Source organism: Zonotrichia leucophrys, chromosome 1, assembly GCF_028769735.1.
Source record: "Zonotrichia leucophrys gambelii isolate GWCS_2022_RI chromosome 1, RI_Zleu_2.0, whole genome shotgun sequence".
NCBI lineage: Eukaryota > Metazoa > Chordata > Aves > Passeriformes > Passerellidae > Zonotrichia > Zonotrichia leucophrys.
This window is the reverse complement of record NC_088169.1, coordinates 18396432-18414891: the sequence shown is the minus strand read 5'-3', so window position 1 is coordinate 18414891 and position 18460 is coordinate 18396432. Positions and strand designations below refer to the sequence as shown.

The window sequence follows — 18460 nt, the reverse complement described above, 5'->3', positions numbered from 1 at the left end:
ATCCCCTTTTCCCGCCGCTCCTCGCGCTGCTGGAGCCGCCTCAGTGCGGGCGGCGCGGGCGGACCCGCTGGATCATGGCTGAGGTGAGTCCCTGCGCCCCTGCCCCCTCACTGCTGCCCTCCTGCCTGCCTGACGGCTGTTCCAGCCGCCGTCCGCAGCCACTCGGGTTTGTGGTCCGGCGGGGCGGGTGGCCGGGCCCTGCCGTACAGGTGAGGGTCTGGGGCTGTCTGGGGCCCCGGCCTTCCCCTTCCTTTCACGGCCCTCTTGTTCCATGTTTCCTTTCAGCAGCGGCAGGATAAGGGGGCGCTGATAAGCGAGACCCGGCGGCGTTTCGAGGCGGAGTACCTGCCAGGTGAGCGGGGGGCGCAGGCTCTGGGGCTGTCCGCTGTCACTTTCCTCTCGGGGCTGCGGGTGTCCTGCTTTCCCAGGTCTGGGAACGTCTGTGTCTGTTCACAGAATCCACTGGGTCGGAAAAGGCCTCCGAGGTGTTCGAGGCCAACCTGTGACTGAGCACCTGTCAGCCAGCCCACGGCCCTGGGTGCCACATCTAGTCTGTCCTTAAACACCTCCAGGGACCGGGACTCTGCCACCTCCCCAGGCAGCCCATGCGAATATCTGATCGCTCTTTGTGTTAAGAATTTCTTCCTAATATCCAACCTGAACTTGCCCTGGCGCACGCAGTTAGGGTGCCTGAATCCATGGAAGGGTGTGATGCTCAGCAGGTTTCTGTGCTAGCTCTCGGTGCTCTGTCTGCTGGGTCACTGTGTTGGGCAAAGCTCTTGGTCCCTTTCTCTTGCAGGGCGTTTGGTTGGCTGGAGAGCATGGCCTGGGACATTGCTGTGCTTGGTGTTCTCTGGAATAACAAACGTGTCAGGGAGGGGGAGCGGAGGCATTCTGACCTCACCGAGTCTGTCAAAGGAAGAGTTGTTTTTCTGGAGTAACTTGCACTTGAGTTTCATGCAGGCCATAATTAAGGTCATGCTGCATGTCCAACTCGGTTCTTAAGTGCAGGTGCATTTGAATTTGTAAATGAAGGCCAGGAGATGCTGGGGATGCCTAGGGGAGAGGGAGGACTGGGGAAAGCCTAGAGTGGTTCCCTTTTTTTCAAGGTTGATTTGCATTGCTTATGTTGGAGGAATGTAGAGCATGCAAACAATTGTAGTGAACAGTATGTTTCATTGTGACTATCTAGAGACTTTTTACTAAAAACATGCTTCTATGCAAGCTTTAATGCAAATACAGTAAAAGTCTCCTAGTTGTGTTGGCTGCATCTCCTTTAATATGAACCTTAGTTCTGCAAACAAGCGCCTTGCTTTGATGTTTCTAATCAGAACTATTGAGGTTACCCTGCTGTCTATCACTTTTATGTAAGGGTTATGTGCTTCTTCATTGTAGTGGGCTGGAAGACGCTTTTGGAAAACTTTGGAGGTCTTGAGGGTGGTTCAGCTTTCTCTCATATGGTTGCTCTGCTAACTTTCATAAAGGAGACTACTTTGGCCTTGGTTAGACATGACCTTTATTTCTGATGACAAAATTTGTTAGAAAGTCTTGAAGTAGAGAGAGCTTATTTTACCATTTGATATTTCAAAGTAAATAAAGATATCTTTGTAAAACTCAGGCTTGAATGAGTTGGAGGCTCATCTTAAAGTCTAAATTTTTGTGTCTCTTAATGGTTTCAATTAGTGTTTTCATATGGTAGGTGATTCAACTTCCTTTGTATTCTATTATCCCAGAGTCACACTCATAAATAATTATTTCAGAAAGCCTAGGGCTGCTCTGGGACAGTAATTGTGGAAAAGGGGTATTATTCTTTCAGTTGATCTGCTGCTTAAAATCTTGGAATTCCACAAGTTTCTCTAGTTGCAATGATGTCTCTGTTGGGCTGGTTGATACAGCCATTAAATAACTGAATACTGTTGCAAGGTAAGCTGTAATCCTATTTGCAGAATTTTGAGCACTATTTCTCAGTAAGCCCATTTTTGGGTCATGGTTTTAGGCTCTTGGCCCTTCCAACAAAATAGGATTAAGTCTTTTTTGAGTTTGTGTTGTTAAGATTTTGCCACAAACTTAGGAATGCTACAAGCAAATTAATGTTCTCATGACCACAATCAAGAGGGAAAACCACAGGATTTTAATTTTGTACTGGTCTATCAGCCTTTACTGTGTGTGTTCTAAAACATTTTTTTATGCTGCTTAATCAAAGGGATGTGGGGCTGCATGTGTGCAGACACCCTCAAACCTGTGACTTTGGGGTGTAAAGGTGCAAATGATTGCTTCATACCCAGGAATTTTAGTCTGCTTTCAAAACTAAGGGCACTCTCAGGCTACACTGAGAAGCTGATCCTTCCTGTGAAGTTTAGTGTGGTCATAGAATTGTGGGCCTCTACAGAGCAAACTTTATTCTGTTTACAGGTGATCTGCAGCTGTTAAAGTTGGAGAAAAGTTTTCAAGCAGGTTTTTGGTTTTGGTGTTTTTTGTTGTTGTTGGTTTTTTTTCTGGAGGTTGCAGCTGCTGCTGTTTTGTTTTCCCTCTGGGGAAAACAATGTAAGTGGTTATTCTAGAAACACAGTAATTCTGATCATCAAAGATGAAGTGATTCTTCCATATTCTGTAACTCACAGTTACTAGCTTCCCTCCTGCCCCTCCTCATGCAGGAAGATTGGGTAATGGTCACAATGTTGTGATGGCCTTACAGTAATGTTTACTTCTGTTAGGAAATTAAAACCTAGAGGGTCCTTGAAATCTTACTTTTTCATTGAAATTATTTATTGGCAGAATACAATTTTTAGATTAAAGTAGAACCTGCAAAAATATATAGGTGATTCAGGGAAGTCTAATATTCCAACATATATTAATATTATAATATGCTGTGGTCTTGGTAATTTTCAAGGTTAGGTGGGAAAAGTTCAGTTCAGCAACTGGAAGCACCATAAATCTATGTTTTTGAATTATACAGTTGTTTCATTTATGTGACCAAATCAGAAGATGCTTTTGATAGCCAGACACAGTGTGAAAGTGTCAGAGAACCTTACTGGCTCATTTTCCCAAAATTTGTAGAACTTTCTTGCTGAAGTTTTTCAGCTAATTTGGCCATTGAAGTGTTCCAGGAGGAAAGCTTGGCCACTCTTGGATCTTACCTACAAAACAGTATTTATTATTAACTGAAATCTTATGGTGGTTTTTTCCTCTTCAGTTAACTTTCTAGCTGGATTCTGAAAACAACTTCAGTTCTTGTGAGGAATGTATGTCCCAATAATGGAAGCCTTGTATTTAAAAGGTTTATCTCCAGTAGTGCCCTGTTAGCCCAATAGACTGGCAAACACTGTCTGATGTGGTAGGCAGACTGCACTTTGTCTTCTCTGGTTTTGGGCCTAATTTTTGTTTTGCCTGTTTAGATTCTTTGTGAGAGTTGGTGATGTAAATGATTTTACTGGTGAAAGGAACAATGGAAACACAAGGGGTTTTTTTCTAGCACTGACTGGCACTAACATTGTTTTCTAGCAAACAAGCATGTCTTTTTCTATAGTCAATTTCCATTCCTTAGCGGATTTCTAAAATTAGCTTTTATTTCTGGGCTATTACTTTCTATTTTAATGTTACAGTGGAAATTATTTACAATCAAGTCTTTGATTTTTTTTCAGTAAACTAGTTTTGTTCATAGTTTGTTTTGTATATTAACTGTTTCTAATTGTCTGTTATTTCCTGGCCCTCCCCACTTACATCCTTTTCCTTTCTCCTTGAGGCAAATCTTAATTTTCAAAAAAGATTTTGCAAGAGAGATTTCCCATCCTTCCAGTGCCAAGGATTAAATTTCACCATGACCTTCTTTAAGCCAGTAGCAAAGGTGTTTTGTTAATCATATGAGCTGATTGCAAATAAATTTTTAGACATATGGTACACTCTTAAAAATCAGTGATAAGACTATTGTAGAAGACTCTTAAAGTAATGTTTTGGATACCTGCATGTCTTTTTATGCTCTGAAAAGTCTGTTTCCCCTGGTTCTTAGCTTTCAGGCTGAGACTGGTGGAAGGATAGATGGGAATCATACTTTCATAAAAGGCTCTGTAACATTAATGATTGAGCTTTTTATTGAAAGCAGTCTTTATTGTCACTGACAGTGTTCAGCTTTGCTAAAATTTTATTTCACTTTGTGAATGCAGATATTTTATTTGTCTATTGCTGCTTGAGATTATTGAAATGATTTCTTATTGGATAGAAATAGTGTTCAGTTTGTTCTTTGTCTCTGTCCCTTTTTGGCTACTGACCTTCTTAAATTGTTTCTAGTCTTGCTGATTTTCTCATGTAGCAGCTGAAGGCACATATCTGAATTGTTACAGAACTTAGTTTAATGTTGGCATCAACAGCCAATTAAAATGGGTTTCCTCTTTGTAGCCAAAGTCAGAGAAATGATTGTGACCATTTTAAACTAAGAATTCTTGGCTGGAGTAGCTTTAAGACAGTAGTTAAATTGAGTTTCTTTGTGTAATGTATCACTTGACATACTTTTCTAAGTTGGTTTTTTTTTTCCGCTTTGTACAATAAAGGTTTTGGGTTTGTTCTCTATTAAAAGATATACAGTTGCTGTTCCTACTTAGCTTTATGTATGGCTTGTTCTGTTAACACTACTTTTCTAGATAAGGGCTTTTTCTGAAGGGGGAGGTCATGCAGGTTTTTAATTCTGAACTTCTCTGGATTAATTTCGAGTGTGATTCAGCTGTGCTGCCTGGTTTTGAGTCCTGTAGTTGTTCTGTATTCCTGCTGAATATTCTCAAGTTTGTATTATTTTTCTTAAAGCATAAACACTAGAAGAAAACACAGCAGCACAGCACTGTTCTCGTGGTAATCACAGAACAGGTCAAGTTGGAAGGAGCCATAGTGGCTTGTCTGGTCCAGCCTGTTCCAGCAGGGTCATCCTGGAGCACGGGGCACAGGTTTGCATGCAGACAGTCCTTGGATGACTCCACACCCTCTCTGGGCAATCTGTTGCAGGGCTCAGTCCCACACCACAAAGAAGTTCTCCCTCAAACTCAGGAGGAACTTCCTGAGCATCAGTCTTTGCCATTGCCTCTTGCCCTGTTGCTGGGCAGCCCTGAGAAGAGCCTGGGCCTGTCCTCTGCCACCTCCCTGCAGATGCTGACAGACATTGATGAGGTCTCCTCTCAGCCATCTCTTCTCTAGGCTGAACAGGCCCAGCTCTCTCAGCCTGTTCTTGTTAGAGAGGTGCTCCAGTCCCTTAATCTTCTTTGCAACCTTCCACTGGACCTGCTCCAGGGGCTCCTGACATGGAAATTTGATGGCATTGAAAAAAAAGTAACAAAGAAAAGGGATTTTACAATTTGTGCCTCAGAAAACTTAATGGAATCTTCTAGTGAAAGTATTGCAGTGAAATCTGCGTGCATTTAGTTTTGTGTCATTCTGCAGTTGTTTTCAGAGGTGTTCTCTGGTGTTACAGAAGATTCTTTATGTTGAAACATAGTAATTAAGTGGTAGAGTTTCAATGTGCTCATGGAAAGGACAGAAGTCCTCACTAAAACAAAAAAAGGGAGGGCAAGTAATAAGTTGCTGTTCAAACAGCTTTTGTCTTCTTCCAGTCTTTTGTCTTGACCTCAAATGCCCAATGAGAAAATGACAGTGACTTTAACCAACTATTGTCAAAATAAGGTTAAATGCCTGGTCAATTTTGTTCACTCAAATTTTCCTGAAGAGCTTTCAGCTAAAGGAATAAAGAGGGTTAATAATGGCTACATCTCCTTGCTACTGTCACTCCCTTATGTGGAATTTAGAATTTGGCAGATTATGTTTTTTCTTGATTTTTTTGGATCTGAGTCTTGCTTAGTTTCTGCACTTTCCTGAGTCAATGGAAAAGTATTGCAGCATCCCAGTTTTGCCTCTTCCATGGCTGTGGAACTATTCTAGGATACAGAAAGGTTGGAGTGTCTGGGCTGAGGGAGCAACCAGGTTTCCAAGCCTCTGGACTGTGAAATGTTACACAAAAGTCTGGCACTGCTACTACACAGTTGTTTTCAGTAGCCCTTTCTGAACAGAAATATCTGATAGTGCTGTTCCTTGTGTTGCCTTTGGAGTGAGTGCTATGTGTGCTCCAAATACCTCCCAAAATTCTGTTCGTTATGGACTCAGTTACAGAGATGTCTCTCTTCCTGAGCTGAGGGTGACTAAACTTAGTGTCCTAGTGGCAGTCCTGCAAGTGTGAAGAAGCAAGCACCTAATTCTCCTTTGAGAAAAGCATCAGTTTATGGTTACAGGTATCTAAATGGGTAGGCTTGGAGATTGTCTGAGGTAAGTTACTTCAGATTATAGTTCCACCTGAATTTCCATATGGGTGCTCCTCAAATATTGTTTCTTTTTTGGCCTCTTAGTTGTTGTGCTGGATGTATTTAATTTTTTTTTTTTTTGAGAATCCCAAAGGTCTTATTTTATTTCAACTAATTCTCATTCAACTCCAGAAGTTTCTAATAATGCAGTAACTGCACCCAAGTGTTCCATGAATGATTTAAAATTAGAAACATTCTGATTATTTCACAGTATATTTTGAAAATGAATTTCCAGATGTCTGTAGAATTATGTGGCATGTACAGATTTGAAGAGGCATTCCTCTTCTGAGCTGACACGTTTTCAGTCACTGGGTTCTTGGAAGGGCTCCATCAATTTTATATCACTCTGCTTTTTGTGTGTGACGTAAACCACCTTTGCTTTGTATTCACATTGGCATTCTAAATTTTACTTATTTTGTGGCAAGAGTTGGATCAAGCAGATAAAAGTCATACAGTATTCAGTACTCAGTACTGTTGTTCTGTCAGTCTCAAGCTAACCTGATTCAAATACTGGCATTCTGCAAGTGCTTGTAGAACTTGAATAGTTGTTTCCCCTGGTTTTAGGGTATATTGTAGCATATATGTAAATTCAGATTACATGTGTCTTGCTGAGAACTTAGTTACAGAAGAGAGGGAAAGATGCTTTTTCAACTATCCTAATCACTGAATGCAGCTTGCTTTCCATTGATGTTGGAAGTTCAGATTAAACATTTTCTCTGTTTCTCTTTCATTTCCTTAAAATACTCACAAAGTTAAAAGTCCATGTTCTTAAAAATATTCTCTAAGTTCAGAGTTTGGGAAAACTTGTTAGTGGCTGAGAAATGTTTTGTGATGTTTGTTCCATGTAATAGTATGTCAATGTTTTTAAATTACAGTTTGATACAAGGTGCACGATTCTCTCATTTTGATAGTTGGGCTCTCAGACAGATACTGAAAGCAAAGAGAGCCTCAAAAAGTGGTGTGAAATGCTATCCTGTTAGTTTTTACCTGGTGGTGGGTTTTCTCTTTAATTACAGAGTACCCTAATCCCTTATTTATATAAGATACACATGGGACTGATCTCTGCAAAGTACTTGGCTGATAAACTGCAGTCAGTCATAGCTGGAAGCCAGTGTGTATTAATCAAACCAAGGTGAAGTAGTTAACTTAAAACTAAGTACTGCTAGCTTTTCTCAGGCAGAACTTCCTAAATCATTGGGAGAATTACACATTTCAAATGAGCAGTTGAGACTACAAAATTTCACTCCCAGGATTTTTGCAGTTCACCTGTGGTTCCTCTAGAGGCACAGAGAAGTTAAACACTTCAGTTTGGTGCTGAGTGATCACTTCACTGGGTTCAGAATATAGGAAATCTGCTGTCCAGTGCAAGTATGGAAATGATGAGAAAAGGAACTTCAGTAGTTAAAAAGATTTCAGTGGATTAGAGGCTCTTAGGCAGAGGAGAAAGTAGGGGACTAAGATTAAGGAAAGTGGGATTAAAATCTAGAGTTATCTAAGTAACAAAGCAAAGTAGTGGAATATGGGATTAAGGGAGGGAGAAATTTGAAGCCTAATGAAGAAGGGAACATGGTAGGTGATGTGTGTGAGAAGCAGTCAGATGTGAAAAATTGCATTGGAGAGTGCAACTACAATTAAGTGAATGGACACATTTAAATTTATATACTCTTGCAGTTATATTGACAAAATTATAACAGAAAACAGTATAAATGGAAAGACAAGTAAAATAGATCATATTTTTGCATGTAGGCCAGTAAAACAACAAATATTAGCAGAATTTAGTGGTGTCTTTTTCTTAACCCCTTCTTCAGTTGTCTGACTGAAAAACACATTGCCAAGCCATTCCATCACAGTTCTAGATAGTTGTAAATGGCTCTTAAAGCAGTTTGTTATTGATAGAGGAACAGTTCTTTCCAGTATGTGAAAATTAAACCTCTTTTATTAACAGTCTTTTTCCATGGTAATCATGAATTTAAGTGAATAGTTTAAGAGTTTGTTTTTTTTATTATCTAGCAGAGATGTGTATCAGTGTCTGTTGCTTTTTGAAGCCTGTTTCTATTATGGCCTCTTGATTTGCATTCTATTTTTACCAATTTCTCAGACAGAGGATCATTGATTTAAAAACCAGGCTTTTGTTAAAGTGTATCTACAGTAGAAATAGGTCCATTTAGCATTTGTTTTACTTTCCTGTTTAAAACTGGAAAAAAAACTCAGAGCGGCAGTAAGTCTTGTTTCATCTGAAGTACGTCCAAAAGCATGTAAGCCTCTTATCATGTTGCTGATGTGATACAAGAAGATACAAGAAGCCTCGGGGGCTTTTGTGCTACTCTGGAATTGCATGTAGTTTTTCTTGGGTAGGGTAACAATTTATAACAAGTGTAAACTGTAATTTTTTTAAATGAAAACAATTTTGTTTAATGCAGTAATGTATAGTGCATACTCAAAACCAAGAATTTTATATTTGTTGTCAGACATTTTATTTCTAATTTGCTGATACCTATAAGTTTGAGAACTGAAGCATGTACTGGTGATGTTTAGTATATACATTCATTAGTACACAGATTCTAATAATTGCACACAACTGGTTTTAGAAAAATTACACCTGTCCCAAATGCACCTTGTTTTTGTTGCATACGGATCACAGAAAATATTTTTCTAGTAAGAGTTATTAGTGAGAATATTTTTCTAGTGAGTTATGTTGTAGTGTCCCTAAATATCGTTGCAGCAGATAAATGGTTTTCCTTAATTTGTCATGCTGTGTTTTGTTTCCTAAAATTTGAAACTACAAGAGAAATCTTATGTACCAAGTAGATGCTTATAGACTTAAACTTAACAAATCTCTGCATGCTTCTGAAGCAAATGCTATAGACACTAACTTATTTATTTCCTAGATAAATCAGATAAATATGATTCTAGAGATGTGGAGAGACTTCAGCAAGATGATAAATGGGTTGAGAACTACTTGATTTGGCGCCATGATGTTGTGGATGATACGTTAAAGATGATTGATGAAAGCTTTCAGTGGAGGAAAGAATACACAGTTAATGGTAAGCTATGATACACAAGGGTTTTGAAGGTGTGTGTTGCTTTTCTCTTGAACTGCCACTGACCTCTATATGTACTTTCATTAAGAACCTCTCAAAGGTTTGCAAGTACCATGGAGAGCTGAGCAAGAACTTTCAAAAAAGGAAAAAAGGAGAAATAGTATTGCTTTTTATGTTGACCAGTAGTGTCTCAGTTTTGTTGTGGTTCCATGTCCATTGAAAGGGTGTTTAAGGGGAAGGAAGGAAGGCAGCTATCTCTTGCTTTGTCTCTTTGCATCATAGAGCTCTAAAAAAAAAGCAAATAACAAAAAGCCTCACAACAAACAGAGCTGTGTTGTTCATTGTAATAGCACTGGTCTGGTACGTTAAATAAAAAATATCATTTTTGTGCTGTGAAAATATTTTGAAGGTGAGCTCTATATACAGGACTTCACACTCTGAAGGATAGAGCATGGTGGGGAGGCTTCAGATAGAAAAAAATAAACATTTGAAGCATTTTTTTCTGTTGATTTTTTTTCAGTTATTCTTACTTCATAAATAGATTCTACTCTGTAGCAAGAGAACAAGATACTGAGAAAATGTGAAATCTTTACTATTTGCATTAGTCTAATAAAGGCCTTGGAAAGTGGCTTATAAAGATGTTTTTGGGGTTTTTGCTAGACTTTTCCATTTTAGTGACTTCTGTTAAGTTACAATGTGATTATTAATCATTACTTGATTACTGAAATAATATTTCATTTGGTTTTGCAGACTTATCAGAATCTGTCCTTCCAAAATGGTTATTTGAAATTGGTGCTCTCTTTCTGCATGGATATGATAAAGAGGGCTATAAGTTATGTAAGTTATACAAAATAGACTATTTTCTACCTTTGATTATTTTGTTTCCAGCATTTTATCATCTTGAAAAATTAGCATTTTAAGAACAGACGTAGGTGCATATTGGCTATTATTTTTCATTAAAAAGGTAATTGAGTTATGGAGTTTTTATTTATTATAGAATCCACTGATTTGGAAGGGACCCAGCAGGGTGATGGAGTCCAGCTCTGGACCCTGCACAGAGCAGCCTCAGATTCACACCATGGGCCTGACTCTGACAGGCTTGGTGATGTGACCACTGTCTCAAACAAGAATATAACAGTTTAATGTATGTTCTGTGTTTGAATGGGGGTTTCTCTTCACCTTGAAATACAGTCTAGCTAACATGCTATATTTAAAAACATTTGTTTCTTTACATGAAACATGGAGAAGAAATCTGGTTTTTACTACAGCTTTCCAAGTTTCAGGGAGAAGACTATTGAGGACATCTAAAGTTATTTTCAGGCTTGTCTAACTTTTATACAATAAAAGTAGTAAAAATGAAAGCAACTCTTCACAATACTGCCCTGAATATTTGTTTTCTCACTTATTGTATAATCACTAACTTGGTTTCAGACATTTTTATGACATCTTTTAATTTGAATTATGCCTGTGGGTTTCTTGGGTTTTTTTTCCCCATGGAAAAACAAGTCTCTGTATGACTCATTTTTTTATTCCAGAAGAATATATACTAGGCTTTCATTTCTACAATGTTGCTCACCTCCTGGAATTTTTCATTTTATTTTAGAAAGATATGTTGCTTTTTATATAATTCTTTATACATGTATGAGTTGTTTTTCAAAACAAATCAACTGCAGTGCTGTAGGAAACCTAAGAAGAAAAGGAAACATTAATTTTACAGCCATACTTAGAATATGTGCTGAACATAGTATTGTCTGAAGACCATGTGGTTTAATTTTAAATTGTGAAATACTAATCTAGGTAAATAGTTTTTAAATACACAAAAAATGTTTTTCCACTTTATTTTTTCTTCTGAGGTATAATTCTTGTATTTTCAATTTCTAAAATATTATAGTAAAAAAGTGAGAAATGTGGGGTATGTGAAGAGGTGTGCAGTTGTTTTTCTGGCTGTTCAGTGGTCACAAAATTAGGAAAAATATTCAATACTAACTCAGAGGTGTTAATACATTTCAGTGCATCCTCTGGAGTTATTTGGATGTTGTTTTCTGTTTGCTTGGATCTTTCCTTCAACTTTTGTGTGTGTTTTTGTCCAAGTTTGGTTCAAAGTGAAGCATCATACAAGATATCCTAAACAACAACTTGACAAAAAGAAACTGGTGGCTTTTTGGTTAGAACACTATGCCAAGAGAGATCATGGAAAGCCCTTGACAGTGGTATTTGATATGGCTGAAACTGGAATCAGTCACATAGTAAGTATTGTTACTGTCTCTTCTTGATTGCTTTTGGAATTATTTAATCTGTGTTACAAGAAAAAAGGAAGTCACTGTGCAGTCATGGACACATAAATAACAGTCATTGAGATAAGTGATATGGTAGAGCTTTTTCCCATGACACAAGCAGTTTCCAAAATCTTTTGTTACATATTAAATTTTGTCTGCTGCAGCATGCTCAAAACTTACTTTTAGTTTAGTGGCTGGGCTAGTTTAGATTGCAAGGTTGAGATCTTGCCTATCAGTACATATTTATGGATTTAATCTAATAACTAAAATTCTCACAGATTGTCTGTAGGTTAAAAAATAAAATGTATTTCTATAGAATAATTACATTTTTCTTACCAGAGTGCCATGCTGTCCTGTTATTACAGGAATGGCTGAAATTTGCGTCTTTGTGCTTTTTTTGTCTGGTGGTAGGTGGTATAGTAAGAATTAATGTAAGCAAAAAAACCCCATCCCCAAACCCAGCTCCAGAAAGTTGTCTGTATCTGGCATGGGCAAGATTATTCATGTTGCATTGGGGCCTTTCAGCTGTGCAGTACAGGACCACCAGCTTATGGGGAGGCGATTTGACAAATAAATGGGATGTGATTCTGTTTTGCAAGGTTGGTGCTCTTACCTGGGCAGTGAGAGCTGTCTGTTCATGCTCCTAAAGATAATACTGGAACCAAAGTTTTACATAGCAGGAGTAAAGGATTGTAATAATTTCCTTGATGCAAAAGGCTAATTTGATTTGGGCTTTATGGATTATATCCTGAAGCAGCTTACTTCTTTGAGACTCCCAGAGACAAAATCTCAGCAAGTGCTGTCTGTAACTGTCCCACTGTACAGTCTTGCTTTGTAGTTAGTATGTTTATCACAGAACAGGAATATTTTTAATGGCTATTTGTAGCCATGTGGAGTGATTGATGAATCTATCCTAAAGGAAAAAGAACTTGAATCTCTGAGTTCTCTTCCAGAGCTTTCCACATTTGTTTGTTCTGTTGCTATGGACGTCTACTATATCACTTTTATCACTGGTATGTAGGAGATAATTCTGATAGCTAATGGCTTCTTGCACCTTTTCAGGTAACTAGAATAGATGCAGTTATTGAATAGTCTGTGAAATCTGCAGTTCTACTTCCAGACTTTCATCAAAATAATGGATCTATATCCCTCTGCTATCTGATAGTACTGTTTTTGGATAGGCAGCAGAATAGAGAGCAGCATCCTGATTAATGGAGATTCTAATCATTCTAATCTATCGTTGTGTTTGTTCTGTTAAATGAAAGTCATTGCATTTGGTACAAGCAACAGACAGTTGAGATGAATGCTTCTTTTAGAGGCCACCTTCTGCCTGTAAAGATGTCAAGTTAGTTTCTAGTTGCTGAAGCCACTTAAAAAGCTTTCAGGTTGTGGGTGATCCCTTTACACAGTGTTATTTTTTGGGGGCTTTTTTCACTCTGTCCAAAAATGTTTTGGTAGTGTGTTTACATCACCCTAGGAGCTCCTTCCCCATTGTTACTGGCTGAGGCTTTGGATCCTCAGCCAGAAACACTCTGTACTGTTTCTGAAAGTAGTAGTGTGGTCATGTCTGTTTAAAGGACTGGGAAGAGTACTCATGGTAGGCTTCCCACCTGAGTACCTTATTGTGGCAAGGTATCTCTTACTTTATTTCTATACCTGTTTCATAAAAACCCTTCCTTGCTGTGTAATGCAATTCCATTATAGCTGGATTTTGCAAAGGAGACTGACTGTACTATTTCTTTACAGTTGCTCATTGGATAGAAGCATCCTGAAAATGGGTGGTATAGAAGCAGCTCTTTTGAGCACTGCCTCTGCCCACAGTTTCACTGCATGCCACCAACTAATACTAAACCTAAAAATTCTCCTCAAAGGAAACCTATTTTTTTTGCTTTGGAAATATTATACTACTGCAATCAGTATTTTCAACAGTATGTAGGATAATTACTGAAGGGAAATTTCAGTATGTTGAGTATTCTTCCATCTGTCAAACTTTTCTAGTGCTAAAGGTTTCTTTTTCCTGTATCCTTCCTGCACATCTTAGATGCTGTTGGTACTCTGCAGTAGTGTAGATCTCTTAGTTATTGCAGTGATCAGAGGTCTATTGACTACTTTCTGTGATTATAAGGGGAAATATGACCACAATCCTGCAGCAGTTTAATGGAGGAAAAAGCCTTGCATTGTGTTTTGAGGATATTTGTAGTGTATGTAAAATTTGATCATAGTTGACTACAAAATATCTATCTTGTGCTTTTTACTAAATGCCTTAACTAAGCCTGCACTTTTTAATGTTTTGGCTTGCTTTGCATTTATGCTGTGATTTTTTTTAAATTTTATTTTATTTTTTATTTAGGACTTGGATTTTGTCCGGTTTATTGTCAATTGTTTTACAGATTATTACCCAAACTTCCTCAGTAAGTATTGTATAATAAGTATTAAGCATTGTAGAGTGGTGTAACAAGAGCATTTCATAATATGATAGAATATGGGGAAAATAAGGGTTTTTTTCATGTGCTTTCTGGGGTAACTTCATGAAACATTAATGTTACAGTGTTAGGATATTTGTGTCCTTAAATCAAAACTTTGTCCTTTCACAAAACTTTGTTTTGTGAATAAACTTTACTTTCGTCAAAAATCAGCTGTCTGTTTGTGAAGTAATAATGTTTATTACTAAGTAATAGTTCTTACTATGTTTATACCTAGTAAGAACTATTGTAAGTTCATAAGAGAAAAGAATTGACCTTTGCTTGTTTTCCTTTGCTTGTTACTTGTGTAGAAGACTTACAAACTTTGATAGTTTGTATCCTTTAGGAGCCTTGAGTGGTCAAAGAATGAATGGCTCTAGACATTTATGGGGAGCAATGGTTTATTCTGAAAATGAAAATGGTGTATTCTGAAAATTATTTATTCTGAAAAGGCATTTTTGTGTGCATACTTAGAAAACTCTGCATACTTACCTGCTAGATTTTTGATGCATAGGCAAACACTGCATAGTTTATGCTAGTTCATCTTAAATATGTTGTAAATTTTAGGTGAAAATGGCTGTGAATGTTGAACTTCCATACAGCAACTGCTTAAACTCTGAATATTAAATTTTGGCTTGCTGATCAAAGTTCAAAGCTTTGATCAAATATCAAACTTAAAGGCAAGTGCAACATTGTTTTTGACATTCCAGAGGAAAAAAATTGGGACACTTAAGTGTTTTCTAACCTCTATGGTTAAATAAAGAATATTTGGAGAAAATAGATATAAAGACTTATTTGTTTCTTTGTGAAGTAAGGGGGGCTGAATATACTTGTTAAACTTTCTTCTTTTCAGTAGCTGGCTTTCTAGGTCAGGTTGAGAGCTTGTCTTTGCCTTGTGTGTGATAACAAAATATCACAAAGTAATATCCCAGGGAGTACATAACCAATGTATTGCTTGGGATTTTATTACCTTTTTCCAAGCAAACAGCTAATGTTTCTAAATAGCGATTAATTTGTACAAAATTGCCTTTACAGGGAGGTGAACATGGAGGTTTGTAAAAGTGAATGTTTACTCTTTACATGAATGTTATTGTTGAACTTGCTCTTAAATAGAGAAATACCTAGCACTTGGTATTCAGATTTTTTTTTTCTTTTCAGCAAAGATAGTAATATTTGAAATGCCATGGATAATGAATGGTAAGCTGGGTTTTTGTTGGTTTTTTATGTTTGGATTGTGATAACTTAAAATTTAGCAGCATAAATAAGAAACATTGTTCTACTCTGTGTAGATACAGATGAATAATGGAGTTTGTTAAACATGCATCTTTAAATCTGTCAGTTTAAAGGTTGCATTCTTTCTATTTTTCTTTCTGTCGTTGTATCTTGGATCATACTTTACATGAAGTCTGTATTCATCCTGTTGTTTTCAAAGGCTAGGAGATCTTGATAAATAATCTATTCCTTGAATGCTGCTAACTAGAATCCTTTCAGCAGTCCTGTCATTAGCAGTGATTGTGACTTATAGCCAGCTCAAAACTAGAATATACAGTTTAGTATAGATGGTTGAGATTGGGTACAGATGTGGTTACATTTGTTCTGATTTGGATACTTTAATAATTAGTTGTAGCTATAATGTACAGGATAAAACACTATTTCTCTGTTGTTGCCATATGAATGCGTATTTTTGTATTGGTTTTATATTTTCCTGCATATTCATGTTTTACTGTCACTGAATTAATAATGGTCCTTGTAAATGCTTCATTAATTTAAACAAATATCCTTTAAATGAGCCAAACATTTCTGCAAGGGAGAGTGTATGCATCTTTCCCAACCTCCCTCACTCAGATTTGGAAACACAATTGGTTTTACCTGCTCAGTACTTCAAGGGCCAAATTCTAAAACAGCAGAGTTGTCAGTTATTCAATCAAAGATACTCCTTCCATTTCTCTGTAAATGATACCTTTTTCCCCTTGCATTGCTCATTCCAATTATAATTGATAATAACCTGCTTTAAGAACAGGTTCTGCAATATTTTGAGGGATGTAACTCACTTGTGTTATGTAAGGTCTACCAATACACTGAAAAAAACCTACAAAAACAAAATAACAAAACTGCTTTCCTGTTAACTCATGCATATCTTTTTTTTGTTTGGTGTTTTGTTTTTCAAAGCCGCTTTTAAAATCGTGAAGGGTTGGCTTGGCCCAGAAGCAATAAGCATGTTAAAGTTCACAAACAAGAATGATGTGCAGGAATACATCAGTGCAGAGTATCTGCCACCTCACATGGGTGGAACTGTAAGTATGAAATGTCATGTTTCTGTTGTGATAGTCTGAGACACCTATATTCCATATGTGAGGTTGAGGGTCAGCTCTTCACAGATGAGAGATTTCTTTAAACTGTTTTGCCAGTGATAATTTCAAAATCACAATAATGTAAAATAGGTGAACTTCATGAGAATTTGATATCTACATTCTTAAGTATATCCTTAACTACTGTTACTATTTTTTCTGAATTATTCATCCCCTTATAAGTCACTGAAAACCACTGAGTTTTTCAGGCTTTCAAGAAAAATTATCTAAGTGTCATTGTCACTTGTATTTTTTTTGCTCCCTGGTGAATTAGAGATGGTGTATGTTTATGAAACAAATTCTATGAACAGAAAGTAGGTTTCATTGTCCTCTGAGAGTTCTAGCCCTGCTCCAGAGCTATGATTCATTAAAGACACTTATATTGTAGCTATTTTTCCTTTGCTGTCTCTAGGGCTGCATTTTCAGACATGGCTGTAGAAGTTTCTTTTCAAAGAGTACAGTAGAGCTCCAGTTTAACAGCAGCATCAGTTTAACAGAACCAGAATCCAGTTCTAGTGCAATCTAAAGAGTGCAACAGCACAAGCATCTTGCACAACAGGTTTTACTTTTCACTAGGCTAGTGGATCAGTATTGCATAACCTTTAAAACGAATTAGCAGAAAAAATATGCTTTAAAATATTAATAGGCCATTTATTGTAAAAGAATAAGCCCACTGCAGGAGAGTTACTTTTCATGGTTCTTTTTCCACCTTTTCTGAAGTACTTCTGGCATTATGGCAGCAACAATATGGAGAAAAGGAGGGTTGTGTTTCAGCAATAGTAGGGGAGGCCATGTTCCTTTGTATATGAATTCAGGGCAGTGCTATTGTGGCCAGAACATAAGAAACTTGTTTGGGGAACATAAAAGACTGTTACTTTGATTTTCATTTGACTGAGATTAGAAGCCTTTAAAAAGTGCATGTGGCTCTTGAAGAAAAGATACCCTTTTTCTCCGTGGAAAATTGCTGCCCCAGCTCCCAGTCTCACATAGGAACTTCCTCATATGGAAGAAGTGGAAATTACTGCACAGCAGGAATGGGCATTGAGGGAAGGGCTGATGATGTCTGAAGTGGTTTCAGTAAGGAATTAAATGTTGTTTAGCACTGGTTCTGGGCCTGCCTCCTGTGGTATTGTCCTATTGTTGCAATAGAGGGGCAAGTTATTTTCCTCATTAAAGCTGAGTATCTCCCATCTGCTTTTTAGACCATCTTACCTAGTAGTTCATTATGTCTTTAAAGAAAAAACTTGTGGTTTTGCTAAATACCCTCCTGAAGCATCTGATGGAACACACAGTTATTTGTACTCCTGCCTTGGGCCTGAAGGTCTGATTGCTGATTAGTGATTGTTGATCAAGTTGGCTCCATGTTGCCCATCTGAGAGCATTAACAAGTTTCAGAATCATTGGGGCAGCTTATCCACATCATCTGCCTGGGGTAAAAGTTGCAGTGGCAGAAATAAAGTAGTAGAATAGTAGTAAACTTGTCTGACAAGAACTCCAGGGGTTTTAACAATTTCAGCAAAACAGTTTTATCTCTGCATATTAAGAGCCCTGTATTCTGAACCAGCATATTTTTTGTCTAACTACTGAGTTTCACTTGGTGGGTGTTTTGAGCTGTTAACCTCAGAACTGTCAGAATTTGGAAGAATTGTTAGCAAATACTGAGACTCCAAAATTGTGCTCTGAATCTTTCTTCCCAAGATTTTTTCAGTGTATACAGTAAAGCAGGATCTTTGCATCTCTGATAGCAGGGAGTTTTTCATTGACCAGACAACAGACAACTTAATGCCCTTTCTCAGAATTTAACTTTTCTTGATGTGATTAACCTTGGCTTCTCTTGAGGCAGCTAGCTGGAGTACAATTCACCATTATTAGTATTGTCAAGCCTGGCTTTTTAAAATGCAGTATCTGACTTGCACAAATTGATTCCTTCCGTTTTTCTCACAAGTGTTTGGTTTTGTTTGTGAGGCAGTTTGGGGTTTTTTGCCTCCTTCTGATTTCCTC

General features: G+C 37.6%; 1 protein-coding gene across 2 annotated transcripts in view; it reads left to right on the top strand.

Moving 5' to 3' along the window:
• Nucleotides 1-9: 9 nt before the first annotated feature.
• MOSPD2 (motile sperm domain containing 2) overlaps nt 10-18460 on the top strand; it is a 31861-nt gene continuing 13410 nt past the window's right edge. Inside the window, exons 1-8 of one of the 2 annotated variants that reach the window (XM_064708118.1) lie at nt 10-83; nt 286-352; nt 9221-9376; nt 10124-10210; nt 11465-11619; nt 14000-14060; nt 15270-15308; nt 16281-16405. In XM_064708118.1, coding sequence (XP_064564188.1) covers nt 75-83; nt 286-352; nt 9221-9376; nt 10124-10210; nt 11465-11619; nt 14000-14060; nt 15270-15308; nt 16281-16405 — 699 coding nt within the window. In that variant the 5' untranslated portion in view covers nt 10-74. The remainder of the gene's footprint in view (nt 84-285; nt 353-9220; nt 9377-10123; nt 10211-11464; nt 11620-13999; nt 14061-15269; nt 15309-16280; nt 16406-18460) is intronic. The other variant, XM_064708125.1, reaches the window with a different exon arrangement.